The 14,509-nt window shown below is 41.1% G+C and overlaps 1 protein-coding gene across 3 annotated transcripts in view; it reads left to right on the top strand.

Moving 5' to 3' along the window:
- Window positions 1–14,509, top strand: part of LOC144651190 (5-oxoprolinase-like) — a 197,323-nt gene that overhangs the window by 20,995 nt on the left and 161,819 nt on the right. The window contains exons 28-40 of one of the 3 annotated variants that reach the window (XR_013570268.1): window positions 375–456; window positions 1,695–1,787; window positions 2,352–2,461; window positions 3,520–3,594; window positions 3,797–3,853; window positions 4,440–4,529; window positions 5,047–5,181; window positions 8,562–8,711; window positions 9,872–9,946; window positions 10,331–10,413; window positions 10,545–10,705; window positions 11,562–11,659; window positions 11,984–12,230. Coding sequence is in view for 2 of the 3 variants with exons in the window: in XM_078511097.1 (XP_078367223.1) it covers window positions 375–456; window positions 1,695–1,787; window positions 2,352–2,461; window positions 3,520–3,594; window positions 3,797–3,853; window positions 4,440–4,529; window positions 5,047–5,181; window positions 8,562–8,711; window positions 9,760–9,834; window positions 10,331–10,413; window positions 10,545–10,705; window positions 11,562–11,659; window positions 11,984–12,157 (1,383 nt within the window). In the remaining variant the exon portion in view is untranslated. Of the gene's footprint in view, window positions 1–374; window positions 457–1,694; window positions 1,788–2,351; window positions 2,462–3,519; window positions 3,595–3,796; window positions 3,854–4,439; window positions 4,530–5,046; window positions 5,182–8,561; window positions 8,712–9,759; window positions 9,835–9,871; window positions 9,947–10,330; window positions 10,414–10,544; window positions 10,706–11,561; window positions 11,660–11,983; window positions 14,002–14,509 lie in introns of those variants that run through there. The other 2 variants (XM_078511097.1, XM_078511095.1) reach the window with 2 other exon arrangements.

Below are 14,509 nucleotides of genomic sequence, written 5' to 3' on the forward strand. Positions count from 1 at the left end.
GTGAGCACGAAAAAAAAAAAAAACCGTGCTATGTTATCGCAACCTTCACGAAAACTTTTTATCTTGTAACAAAGTATTGCTTTCCAAGCATGACTTAAAAATTTATTAAGAAAATACAAAGGAAATTAATGTTTAATGAGTGCCTTTATATCTGATAAACACACGTCTAAATTTTATGTTCAATTTTCTTGGCCAAAATTACCCAAAATCTAAATATCAGTGCAAGAATGAAAAGATCTACATCAGAGGTTTTTGAAGCCGTTCAATAAACTCGCAGTTCGTGCTTTATCAAATCTAAAACACTCGGCTGCGCCTCTTGTTTTAAACTTGATAAAGCACTCAATTTTCACCCACTCCTTTCCTCTCTCGTTCAGGTATTCTATCCCGGCCAACCTAAGCCTGTTTTCTTTGTTGCCAGCCGTGGTCACCACGCAGACATTGGAGGTTCTGCGCCAGGTATGTTGTCGATGTAAAGTGTAGCTTGCCGTGTACCGGACATTTTGAGACGCTCTCCTTGGATTATGTGCAAGTGCAAAACGAGAGATTTAGGTCATTCTATAACGGTATTACAGTGTGGCGACGCACAAGTTTATAAATAAACACTTGACCGCAGGCTTTGCTATCAGAAAAGATATTTTTACTCGTGTTACCAGAGGTTTTATTCTCTCCCGTTTTTTGCTTCATGGAATAAAGGTACCTTTTTGTGAAGACGCACGACGAACTTGAGACACGCAATCGTTTTCTCGCAGTTTTGCAATACTTAGTCATTATAAGCTGATTAAGACCTCCTACGTGATTTTAATTTACCTATTGGACAGAATTAGACTTTCTCAAGGTCGTTCGCTTTTCGTTAACGGTTTGGTAGCAGACCCCTGCGCTTCGCGCTTTGTGAGCTCGACTTGTAGGCAAGTCTAGAACAGAATACTGATAAATAATAATGAAATAATTTATACGGCGGGGAGAAACAGAAAATTACACGATCCCTTACCGTGAGCCTACAAATTTAAGCAATGAGGGAAACTGAAAAACCTGAAAAATTCGAACCGGTGACATAGCTCAGTTGGTCGAGCATCGCACCGGTATCGGGTTTGAGCAAGAAATCAGTGTGGGAAGTTTAAAAATTTCCAATTTTCTGCCTACGCGGCTTCGAATGCTACCATCTTGCGGCCGTTAGGCCAGTGCAAATATCATCGCTAAATGATAAGATGAACTTTAAGGAACGTTACTAGTTGAATCAATGTGCTTACTAGAAGAGAAAATTGCACTTCAGGAATTTTATTTGTAATTATTTTGGACTAACAGGATTTTTCAGATTTGAGGTATTTTTTTCTCCTCCGCAGCGAATTCGGTGACTGCCTTTTTTTTATATAGCTTGCGAATACAGCCGCCTCTCATTCGCTCCCGCTACTGCATGCGAAACGCGTACTAGCAGGAGCGAATGAGAGGCGGCTGTATTCGCATGCTTTTTTTACATTTTTGACTGGAACATGGCAAGTCACTCGCAACCTTACAGTGGTGAAAGTTTTTTAAAAAAATCAGTGTTGTTGGATGTTCGCGCGAACATCCTTAAATTATTGGGCGAGGATCGTGTCATTGCTCAATTTAGTTATAGGTTTTTAATATTGCCTTTGAAAACACGAAGCGAAGTCGTACGTTTTGAATTTTTTATCATTATGATTTTAATGGTTTTGCAGGGTCCATGCCACCCGATTCGCATTCCATATTTGAAGAAGGAGCGGTGTTCAAGTCATTCAAAATTGTGAACGGAGGTGTCTTTCAAGAAGAAGGTAAATTAATGGGTCGGATATCGGCTCTTGTAAGGTCTTACATGAATGGCTCGCCACCCTTCGATAGAACAATAGAAAAAACAACAAGAACAATCCCCCTAGCTCTAATAAACAACAGGAACTGTGGTACTCTTGAGGACCAGTAGAATTACAGCCTTCAGGAGCTGCTACACCAGGATAGGATAACCCGCGCGCGTTATTCGCTCTCCCATAACTACCGAGAGCCTGGAACAGGCTAACACCAGGATTGCCACAGATCAGTGTATGGTCAGGGAAAGATAAAATTCTTCAAGGTCAGGGAAAAGTCAGGGAATTTTATTTTGAGTCCGGGAAAATTGACATTTTGAAGAAAAGTCAGGGACAGTTGGAATAAAACACCAGCGATATCATACGATAGTCAACCATACACAAATAACTCAACCCATGACATAAAACACCCAAACAGGGCTGACAACTCAACAAACCCCATCAATTGAAAAATATAACTCCTACACGCTTTATAGCGTGTCTATGTTTGGTTCAGTGGTAAGAACCAAATTTCTAATCAAGTTCTTCGTTTCACAGCATTGATTGAGAAGTTAATGGAGCCTGGCAAGTATCCCGGATGTAGTGGCACGCGCAATCTCCATGACAACCTCTCTGATCTCAAAGCTCAGGTGGCAGCTAATCACAAGGTACAGTCATACTTCTATTCTGTGTAAACTCCTTTTATGTGGCTATTTCACCCCCCCGGGGGGCACTCCTCTATATGGCCTATACGGGGACGTGCCACTGTATAGGGTACGGTTTTTGACTCCTCCGGCCCTTAACAGGGTATATAATTTCAAGCTTCTCAGTCCTAAACGGGGCCTTAACCTGTCCTGGACAGGGTATGGCTGCAAGACTGTTATCGAGTATTTACATTGTTTTCGCTTTCGCTTCAATGATAAGCATATTTTTATTTGCTGGGATCGGTGTTCGCATTCCAATGCCTGTGTAACATCGCGTATGGGACGCAATCACAATAAAAGCGTAAATGATTGTCGATGTTGTCCCTAAAATAGGGGGTGTTGTGCCACGCATGGTAGATATTTTTAGTTTTTATTGTCCTAAACAGGGGCAGGGTTTCAAAGCCCCAGCGGCACCCCTATACCTAAACATAGGTCAAGCCCCCACCCCCCCCCCACCCGGGCTATTTCATTACTCCCCTTTCGCGGCCACGTTTTTATGTCCGCAAGAGCTTTTCTGCTTTACAAAAACCTGTTTTAGGCATCATGTAAGACCGGTTTTCCATTGCAACTGTGGTGTTTCAACACAGACCTAATTGGGAATTAATCGAAATAGAAAACGAGGTTCATTTCTTATTCACTTGTCATTATTACAATGGTATCAGAACGAAATTTTTCAATGAAATAAGTGTTAGATTTCACCGCTTTTGTAGTTTAGATAACGCCACTAAAGTCCTGTTTTTTTCAGTGTTGATCCATTTATCTGTAGAACTACCGCTGCATTTGTCTATGATTGTATGTTAAACCGACAATCATTGTTATTTACTTAATATTATTATTATAAGTTCTCTCAATACAATGTTAATTTTTTTTAGTAATACCATGTTTAGATATGGGAATACTTTAATAAATTGATGTTGCTGTTGGGATCGTCACGCAACGGTTCTTATGTGAAAGAGCATTGCGTGACGATCTGTTATGACCTTTTGCTGATAGTTACGTTTTTTTTGTTATTTGCTTTATAGGGAATCAAGCTGATTAGAGGCTTAATAGAAGAGTACAGTCTACCAGTGGTGCAGGCTTACATGAAGTACATTCAGGTAAAATATTTATAAATCTCTGGATATACACAAACGTTTTGGTTTACATGAAGTACATTCAATATAAGACATCTGCTCGAATAGTCTTAAAAGTTAAGGTTGTTCGCAAAAGTCCGCGCTGGTATTTTAAAGTTCTTTTTGCGCTAATAAAGTCACAATTTCTTGACTGACAATTTTTTTTCCGTTTCTGTTTTCATTTCAGCATAATGCTGAAGTTGCTGTTCGAGAAATGCTGAAAGACATTGCATCAAAAACGAAGGTGAGAAAAACATTGTCTCTCGAGGCAGACGCACTATTGTAAATTCAACCACCAATAACATAAACGGATACTCCCGGGTTCAACCATAAGTTGTAGCAGAACCATTTGACCTCGTTTTGTGGCTTCTAAATACAGATGCCGAGAATAAATAGCGTTGTAATTGTATTGACAGCCCTCTCGGAAGGTGCTGTTTTTGGTAAATCTCGTCCTAAAAGTTTCAATCCAAATTCAAATAAGGTTTCTGTATACATGTCTGTCTGTCTGTCTGTCTGTCTGTCTGTTGTCTGTCTGTCTGTCTGTCTGTCTGTCTGTCTGTCTGTCTGTCACAGTCTGTCTGTCGTTATGCATGTACTCAAAGAAAAGCTTAAGTACAGGGTATACGTGAAGACTCAAAGTTGTCCCATCACCATAAGATGACGTCATGTTGCTCAGCAACGCCTTATCCTGACGAAACTGTGGGGGCTCAGTCAGGATTCAGAATTCTGATCGAATACCCCGGGAAAGCATGAAATGCACATCAAAAAAAGGAATAATGTTTTTTTAAATTAGGTGTTCTTACTTTTGCTTGTGTTTGTCGTGTTTGTAGGAACGCACTGGTAAAACAGTGTTGTCATCTGTAGATCACATGGATGACGGCTCGTGCATCAAACTTACGATATCCATTGATGAGAAAGAGGTATGTAATCATCACGTGACCAGGTGTCGCTAAAGCACGGCTGAGCTTTGAGTGTCGAAAGTAATTTGTAATTTGAGTGTCGAAAGTAATTTGCGTTTGTTTTGGTTTTGCATTGCTTCGCTTAGTGATTGGTTTCAAACTCTCGCGCCACTTTCTCAGCCAATCAGAACTAAACCAAAACCAATCGTGACCCTCTCGCGCACGTTTTCCCGCGCTTCATGCGGCTACATGTACTTCGAGTTTTGATTGGTTTACCGGATTGTCTGTGCCCTTTGTGATTGGCCATGGTAATTACTTTGCTTTTGGTTTTATGACACTCAATTGAAAACTGCTCTTGAGGTCGACCTGAGTTTAGATGACGATCACTTTTAAAATCCCGACCAGGAACTTACAACATTTTTTTGAGATGTGTTGAGGAATCTTAATTCAGTTCCATTCCTCGTTCGATTATCAGACCTATGTACACTGATTTCAAGGAAGAGTGCTTTCTGAGCAACTTGATCTTTTTTCGTTGTAGGGCAGTGCAGTGTTCGATTTCACGGGGACTGGGCCCGAGATGTACGGCAATTGTAATGCTCCTCGCGCCATTACTTTCTCCGCCATCATCTACTGTCTGCGGTGCATGGTCAAACACTCCATACCGCTGAACCAGGTAATTATGAGCCGCATCATTTAACTCCAGACTTCACCGCGGTCAAACGCAAAAAGCCAACGCCCCTTCCGGTTTTGCCGCCTCGAACTTTCTAAAAACCTGGCCAAACGGAGACGCAAATAGACGCAAGTTAAAAACTTGCGTTTACTTGCGTCTCCGTTCGCCAGGATTTGCATGCACTTGCGTTGACTTGCGATGACTTGCCTTCACTTCGGTCGATATCAAATTTGCATGCAAGTCAAAGCAAGTTTTTTACCGTTTGGCCACCCAATAGTCAGGTGCCCAGGAGTCCAAAATGTGACACCCACGGGCATTTTTGTTGATTTTTGGCAACATAGCTATTTTTACTAAATCGAGTACGCTGATTTCGAAAATAAATGTTGCCAAGCTTTATTCTCGCGTTAAGATGATGTTTTGATGCATTTAATTATGACGTCATGTCCAAATAAGAATTTTCTTTCCTTTAGCTATTTTAAGCATTAAACATCCAGAAATTTATTAAACATTATTAATGTGCTGTAAAAATATTTAAAGAATGTTCCGAGATTTTTACGCTGTTTCTGTGAAAATCAAGCCCTTCAGTGACAATTGACTATGCCCTCTTAAACAAAATTTACCCTATCGCGGGAACCTTATCACGGGTGTAGTTTTGTTATTTTGTCAAAGGACAAATGCGATTTTTGTATTAACAAATCGCTATAGTTGCAATAAGAAAGAAAAATATTGTCGTCGTGCCACGCTGAAGCTACGAGCTAGCGAGCATTAAGAAGACGCCATCATTTTAATATCGAGTTTCCCTTTTTCAGCATTCGTTTAATTTTTTGGTAAAATAAAGGAAATAACATATAGTTAATGTAAAATATATCGTTGTTACAGTTAAGATAAAATTTATTATTTCTTGTTTTTCTAATCTAACTTATTTCACAATGCACTTTGTCTGTTATAGGCTCATGATAAAGATTTGGTTGAACGCATGTAAAATTAACGAATTCAAAATGATCATAACATTGCTCCTTGCTTTCAGTTTAAAACTTCTATAATATTTTTAATAAATCGGTAAATTTTTTAATTTCTCTGAACTTTTTAATAAACACTAACTAATATTTATTTTTAAACAAGTTTCTTTAAAGCGCTTTAGCGCAGGTTGATATAGCAATTAGCGTCGGTCTTGGTGCATCCACAAAGCCCAGTGCACATGGCATGCGTTTTTCTAAATTCATAGCGAAGAGGCACATATGGAGCCAGTGGTCAGATCGGATTTCATACATTCAACAAACAAACGTTTTCTGTGGAGGTAGTGGTGTCAGCTTCAAGGACACTCGCCGACCGAGAAGAGAAGAAAAAGTGTTCTTGAAAACTCCCACAAATGAAAGAGGTGCTGTTACAGCCGGTGATGATGTGAGATGGTAACAATGAACTTGACCAGTTATTAGGAATTTTGCTGAGACACCCTCTAAAGTTATTTACGTTGGATTCTCTGAAGTTCCTGCCCATATCCACACTGTTGATGAGAGCTTAGCGCGATCGATGTGCCAGGAGAAGTAACAGCAAGTCTGTGCCTCGAGTGGAAACTATTATGTTGACGACATGCCCGCTATGACTGACTGCATAACGAACAAACTTCGTATCGGCTTCCTCTTGGTTGGATTTCAAAAAGGCTACATCTAGGTAGGACTGAGTAGAATCCACTTCGTATGAAAAACCACCAGATAAACTACAATTGCAGAGTCAGTGTCTGCGAGATAAGTTCATCTGAGAGAATCCGTGCAAAGTCCGCTTTATTGTCTCCTAGTGCCATAAAAAAGCTCGCCACTTCATCGGCCGCAACTGAACCTCTCTTACGTACTTCAATGACTCTGCTCACAGGCCGCGCCGTGTTCCCGGAGCGTCGACTTCTTGTCGTTGCTTTTATGGAGTGCCTCCCATCGAGTAACTCATCAATCCTCTGGTATCCAGGACCTTTCCGTAAAACAGTGTTCACGTAACATTCCGCAAACCCACCGAAAGCATTTGCATTTTTTGGTTTCCCAATAGCTGCCACCATAATTAGTATCTGCCACCAGGGCGAAGCCATCGAAGAACAAACTGACTCTAGGTACTTGACCTTTTCTTCTGAAAACGTCTTCTAAAATTGACTTGTTTCACACTTGTGGGTTCATTTCTGCGAGAAACAGTGGCACCGGCATTAAACCTCAGATGCTACAATATGCTTGCTGTTTATCTCGCGCCTGCCTTCATACACCGTCACTAGACAACATAGAATACTCTGTTTCCATGCAAATTTAAAGTCTTTCTTTTTTGCGGCTAGTTGCAGCACTTTTAACTTCATAAAGGCTGGCAAATAGAGGTGGATTATTCTTGCGAACAGGGTCACGAAAGTTTGTCTTCCATCCCTTCTTCCCGTTCCCGCTTTTCCTCTCTGTCTGAAGATAGTAATCTCCATTCCACGAATCGTTCAAGCTGAGTCTGTCCAATCGAAGATCTTTTTTATTTTAGAGTATGAGATCTTTTTGGCAATTTTTTCAATTCTCATTTGTTCGTGACAAGAACAACCCGGATTTTTTTGTGGAATGTAGAAATTCTCAGCTTCATTATCTTGCTTCTGTCTCTCCTTGCCACTCTCTTTGTGGATAAAAGCAGTCGTTATGGTGTATGTAAACATCGCTATTTTGTGGAGCAATCAATTACAACTCTCTATTAATACAAGAATCACATTCATTTTTAAACAAAATGTTAACACTATACCCGTGATAAAGTGAATTTTTATGATAGGGCGTGGTCAATCTCACTGGACGGCTTGATATTTATAGAAACGGTATAAAAAACAGAAATTCTTAAAATCATTTTACATATACTAATAATTTTTAACGATTTTGGATGAATTATGTTTAAATAGCTAAAGGGAAGAAAATTCCTTATTTGGACCATGACGTCATAATTAAATGCATGAAAACATCATCTTAACGCAAGAATTAAGCTTGGCAACATTGATTTTCGAAATCAGCGTACTCGTTTTAGTAAAAATAGCTATGTTGCCAAAAATCAGACAAAAATGCCCGTGGGTGTCACATTTTGGACTCCTGGGCACCTGACTACAACGTAAGTCTTGCTGTTTACTTAAGTACCCAATTGCAGCGCTCGCAGTATCATTGAAATGGCTTTTTTGACAACTTGTTTGAATGCACGTGATTTGTATTAGACCAATTAATTGGCAATGTTCAGAGAGAGTGGCATAGTGCAGCCACGTTTTCGGTTTTTCATTCATTTGTCTGTGAACAGATCTTCGGACTTTGACTTACAGACAGATGTATGGAAACTGAAAATGCGAATATATTAATATGCGCTTCTCAACACATCGACATCTTTGTTTTTACCATCAGGGTTGTTTAGCGCCAGTGAAGGTGATAATCCCACCTGGCAGTGTGCTAGATCCTACAGAAACCGCGGCAGTTGTTGGCGGGAACGTGTTGACCAGTCAGCGAGTCGTGGATGTGGTGTTGAAAGCCTTTGAAGTGTGCGCTGCATCACAGGTGAGTCACGTGACCTGTAAGACGTCATACGCGCTGTAAATCGGTAACAACAACTTCATATCACCCGCACGTTTAGCCTCCATTTGAGTCACGCCGAGTGACGTTTTAGTGAGGTGAGTCACGTGTCCTGTTAGTCGTCACGTGTGCTGTTAGTCGGTAACAACAACCTCATGAAGATGAAATGTTCAACATGACACAAGCATGGGACAAAGAAAAAATCAGAGTCCCCGACGGGAATCGAACCCATGGCCTCCCAGATACCGGTTGGGCGCACTAACCAACTGAACTACGAGAGACTAGTTGTGAGCTGGGCCATTGACTAGATTGATATGTGACACGCGTCCTGTATATCTCAGAGAATTCGCAGAAACCTGGCTGCCAGGTTTTCGCTTGAACTCGGGCGCAGCCCGAGTTCAAGCCTAGCCAGCAACCTTAACTTGAGGGGGCTTGACGTCAACCGTGGTATGGGGACCTTGCCCAGTCCTTGGGCTTTCTGCTGGTGTCCAGCTGGGGGGTAGCCGTCAAAAGCTGGGGGGAGGGGAGGGTGTCACTTTTGACCGCTGGGCCTAGCTTGCTTCAGGCCCCTTTGAGAAATTTTGTGTGAACTTGGAATGCACCTGTGTAGTCTGTGAATATTTTGAATGACACCGGTGCAGGCTTCGCTGTGTAGAAGGCACCCGGCCGGTGTTGCAGCTGCCAGCTGGGCTCCTGGGGTGACAACCTTCTAGCCTGGGGGGAGGCCTGGGGAATTTTACTAGCCCCGGGCTGTTTTGGACCTTGGGCGCCAGGTTCTTGGAAAATCGAACAGATATATATCCTCATGTTACTTGCATTTAACCTCCATTTGAGTCACGCTGAGTGATGTGTGAGTGAGGTGAGTCACGTGTCTTGTAAGTCGTCACGTGTGCTGTAAGTCGGTAACAACAGCTTCATGTTATTTGCATTTGAAAAGTCCCGCACATTTAGCCTCCATTTCGAGCTAGCTTCAAGCCAACCACCTCGTGAATAGGAATATGTGCTATTGATGCTGGGCTGTCGTCTTGTGTAGGGCTGTATGAACATAACAGCATTTGGAGATGCCAGCTGTCAGTATATTGAGACTATCAGTGGCGGAGCTGGTGCGGTAAGTTCGTTTCTCATTTCTGTTCTAATTTTAACAGGGCTGTATGAACAACACGACATTTGGTGACGAAGGATGCGGGTACTACGAGACAATCTGCGGGGGATCTGGTGCGGTGAGTGTAATAACGGAACAAACAAATATTGGACAAAAATGTTTCAGCTTAGAGTATCGCTTCCTGGTGCAGGGACTGTTATCCTTGTTTCTAACATCTCCCACAAAACAATTCGAAGAAAAAAAGGGGTCGTAGTCCCTGGCCTTAAAGCGTATGTTTTTTGTTTGTTTTGTTTTTTCTTCTTGATAAAAAGCTCCAGTTGCCCTCGGTCCACGCACTGGCCCACGCTGCAAGACCTTCTCCGGGTTTTCGTGCCATAAAGCGACACTTAAATGAAAGTATCCTTCAAGAGAATTTTATTGGTAATGAAAATAAAGCAGTGAGACTGCATTCGTCAGTTCGGTTGAAGGAGATATTCATGTTTGGCATTTCTTTTCTTTATAGGGTCCTACGTGGGACGGACGCAGTGGAGTTCATGTTCACATGACAAACACAAGAATAACAGACCCAGAAATTATCGAAAGAAGGTGAGTCTTTTAAGATATTTTGACAGCCAGTCCCCAAGGCCCAAGGAACATTAAGGAGGTTGATTAACGAAGTACATGGAAGAGCAGGCCTGGGTACGAGACTAATTAATGGTATGCCTCTCTGTTGCTAGGTTTCCAGTGATTTTGCGTCGTTTTCATCTCAACCCTGGCACTGGTGGTAATGGTTTTCACCGGGGTGGTGACGGTGTTGTTCGCGAGTTGTTGTTCAGGAGAGCGCAGGTGCTTTCTGTTCTTGGGGAGAGGAGAGCGTTCAGGCCTTACGGACTCAAAGGTACATCAGTGAATTTTCACGAAAAATTCGTCAGTATCATATTTATTCGGAAAGAACCGTTCTCACTCACTGAATGCCATTTGTCTGCCAGACAAGAATGCAACATCATTTATTGACAAGACAGAGCAAAAATGAGACTTAGCTCACGCCGAAAAACAAAAAAATCACTGACAGACTGGCATGGGGCTGGGAGGGCGGGAAAGCTCTCTCTTCGTGTGGAAAGAAACAAAAACTGAATCACATGACCGAATGTGACATCTGATGTTCTGTCCTGGCTTGTAACCAGCCCCCTATTTAGTGTGTGAGAACTTTATTCCTGCCTCTTTCGCAAGCTCAGCCGGAAAGAAAAACATATCTCGCTCGATTTTTGTCCTCAGAAAGCCCATAACGACCGACCTCAAGGGAAATTTCAAGCGAGTTTACTACTTTGTTTCAAGTTGGTGTTAATGGAGCCACGTAGCGTCTTGACAGGATGGACTGAAAAAGAAATATTCTTCACTATAGTCCGTCAAACAAATGACGTACGTTTCTGCGTTACGACCTTCTTCCTGGTACAGAAAACTAGCACCGCAAAGTTCTGGAAAAACGCGAAAAAAAAAGCTCTGCAGTGCTAATTCTTTAAATTTGTGATTGCTGTAGTTTACGTCCGAGACGACTATGTTCTCATTGTTTTAAGGTCTCCAATAACAATCAAGCTCGTGGACTGTTGTACCAAGATTTTCCCAAAACGTGAAATCTTGCCCGGGGGAACGCTTTTTCGGAGTTCACGAGCAGATGAGGCGCTTATACTGCTGTGATAGATCAAACGTGTTGTCATTGATGACTTTTTTAAATAATAATTGGAATTTTTCCTAAGGCGGTGAACCAGGATCTCCAGGTTTAAGCCTGCTGTTGAAGGCAGATGGTCGAAAAATCAATCTGGGAGGCAAGGCATCCGTCCACATGAAACCCGGGGTAAGTAAAAAAAAAAGTTAACGTTGATAGTGGTCAATGCACTCTGCTGCACCAAGCCACTCAAACTGAAACAAAACTAATATTTTAAATAAACATAACGAGCTTAAAAATCCCAACTGGCGGGAGGCAAACAGGTTGACTATTTACAAGCATGACCTAGTGTTTAACTAGGGTCTGCCGAGAAATAACTCCACCTGGTGGTTAGAGCAGGACTTGAACCCGGGACCTCCGAATTTTAAGGCCAGAGTCCTAACCACTCGGCCAAGCTGCCTCCTCAATGTCAAGCTGCCTCTACATAATGTGCAATCTGTCTCTTGCCGACAGGACTGTTATCGTGTCCAGACTCCTGGCGGCGGTGGTTACGGAGCACCAACAAGAAGCCTGGATCAAGGTAGTGATGTCGGTGACCCGCCGTCAAGAAGTGAACAGGAGAAACCACAACACTTTGCAGCCTGTGGGAGTTTACACAACTACAAGATGATGCAAGAGTCGGCGTAACCATTAAGGAACTTACTAGCCTGAGCAAACATGTCTCTGTACACGTGCTCAGTTCTTCTCCCGCTCAAGACACGTGTGAAAAATTCCATACTGATGACGTAACTGATGACGTAACTCTACAGAGTCGTGTAAGGTCGCTGATTGGTTGTTATTTGCGCGCAAAAATTCAATACCAAAATGCCATATACAGGGAGGCTTCGCGCGTAAGACGTACCTTTCTCAGGCTTTAAGTCTATAAAAGAGTAGGGTTTTCACAAGTTTAACTATGTGAAAGGGTAGGGGAAATCTGTCATTTAGGTTTTTAAAAGGTCCTTCAATTAAAAGATTTCGAACAGACGCACCTCGTGGCTGTATTCATTCCAAGGGTTTTAAAAAAGGATGCAGTGTTCTTAAGTAGATTTGGGAAAGGGGTACCTTTTTATAATAAAAGGTATACAAATGGGGTACCTTTTCTGTTAAAGTGGTATATGAAAGGGTAAGGGGTTGGACCTCGGGGCGGAGCCTCCCCGTATAAAAATGTTTGACTACCCTCCCCACCCCCCTGGAAGCCAAGCAACAACCAATCAGAGCTCTGCAGAGCTTCGTCATCAGTATATAATTTTTCTGGTCAAATTTCAGTCCTCTTGAGTAAGGGAGGAATTCAAGAGGCATTTAAGCGTAAAGGCTTAAATTTACTCATGCCAAAAACTTAGAACGATTTTAAAATTTATTTTAGGAGCTTCAAAAATACATTTGCGAGCATTTGTTACGGCCAACCTAAAGGCCGTTTGATTGTTTGCTAGAGAGAGCGATTTTATTAGGTGCACGGTGTTTTGAAACTTGCACTTACACTTCTCTTTTAATCTTGACAATTTCTCTTTGGTACTGATTGTGTATTTTGAAAAGGCGAGAAAGTGATGACTTTTACAGTTACGCCATGACGTCATTCATGCAGACGTGCCCTTTCTATCTATCTATTTGGTCACATTTCAAATAAATTTCCATTATATGATAATAATAATAATAATAATAATAATAATAATAATAATAATAATAATAATAATAATAACTTTATTTAACGAGGGTAAAAACACTTTACAGTTAAAATTGCGAAATTATGGCTCATACGTACAAGCAATGAAGACATTGGTAATGTTGGGTACTTTTAAAAAATGCTTACTAAGTTTCTGTAGCCTTGTGTAATTGGACCACTTTTTAGTGTCCACTTTGCATAGGTGTCCGCGTTTGGAGGGATCAAAATGTAGTACTTGCGTGTGGCCGTGTCTACGAGTGCCCGCTTAATGATGAAACGGTCTGCGAGGTGCAAATGTGGAGTTCGTTTCTTTGTTTTAAATGTTTTAGATTTGCTTAGGAGCTTGTCATGCGCTGAACTTGATTTTCTTGAGGGACGAAATGTTTTGTATTTTTAATATTTATAGGGAGTCTTACCGTACATAGGAAAAAATAATAATAACAAAATTAATTGTAAGGCTTTGCACTAAAAGAGCTAGACTGTTTTATTCATTTCTCGACATCTTTAAAATAGTCCCGGACAAAAAGTAAGAAAATAACATTTACTATTTAGGGAATATTCGCAGTGATTTTATAAAGAGCACTTACTAAAAGGGAGAATAAATAAGGTATAAATAAAAAGACCCATTATATTAAATAAAACAGCAATTATGATCTAGTTATGAAATCTTTTTTGGAAAATAAAAGAAAACACTATTTTTGACACTGTGAAGTTTACGTAGAGATTTGGAAGCCTTGATTACAAAATATCAAACCAAAAAAATATTTTATCACAATTCATGTTGATGTGTACTTAAGATATATGAAGGATTAATAAAGGCTTCTTATCCATTTTCCTGTTGAATGTTGTTGGTTTCGCGATTATAGTAAACAAAGTTTAAGATGTTTTAGGGAGGCAAGCGTGGCCGAGTGGTTTAGGGCGCTTGTGTTGTAATCCGGAGGTCCCCGGTTCAAGACCTGCCCCTGCCACTAGCTGGATTTGTTTCTTGGTTGTCCTGAGTTCAAATCCTCGATCACGCTTTGTATATAGCCAACTGGTCTGCCTCCTGCCAGTCGGGATTTTTAACCTTGTTATGTTCATTTAAATATTTGTTTCCTCTGTTTCAGTGGCATGCCTGTAAACTAGCTATCTCGAAGCTAAGTGCATGACCACTATAAACAACATTCACATTCACATTCATTATTGAGTATCTTAAATTGCAAAGCACGTAATAAATTTATTTGACACTTCTTTTAACACGATTAGAAACATCAGGAATATATAACAATATATAACAATAGAAAGGTACACCTACCCGATCTTAGACAGGTAAAGTAAAGTGCCCAGACAAGCTAGGATAA

The sequence above is a fragment of the Oculina patagonica genome, chromosome 4 (assembly GCF_052425735.1).
Source record: "Oculina patagonica isolate OP01 chromosome 4, crgOcupat, whole genome shotgun sequence".
Classification (NCBI taxonomy): Eukaryota; Metazoa; Cnidaria; class Anthozoa; order Scleractinia; family Oculinidae; genus Oculina; species Oculina patagonica.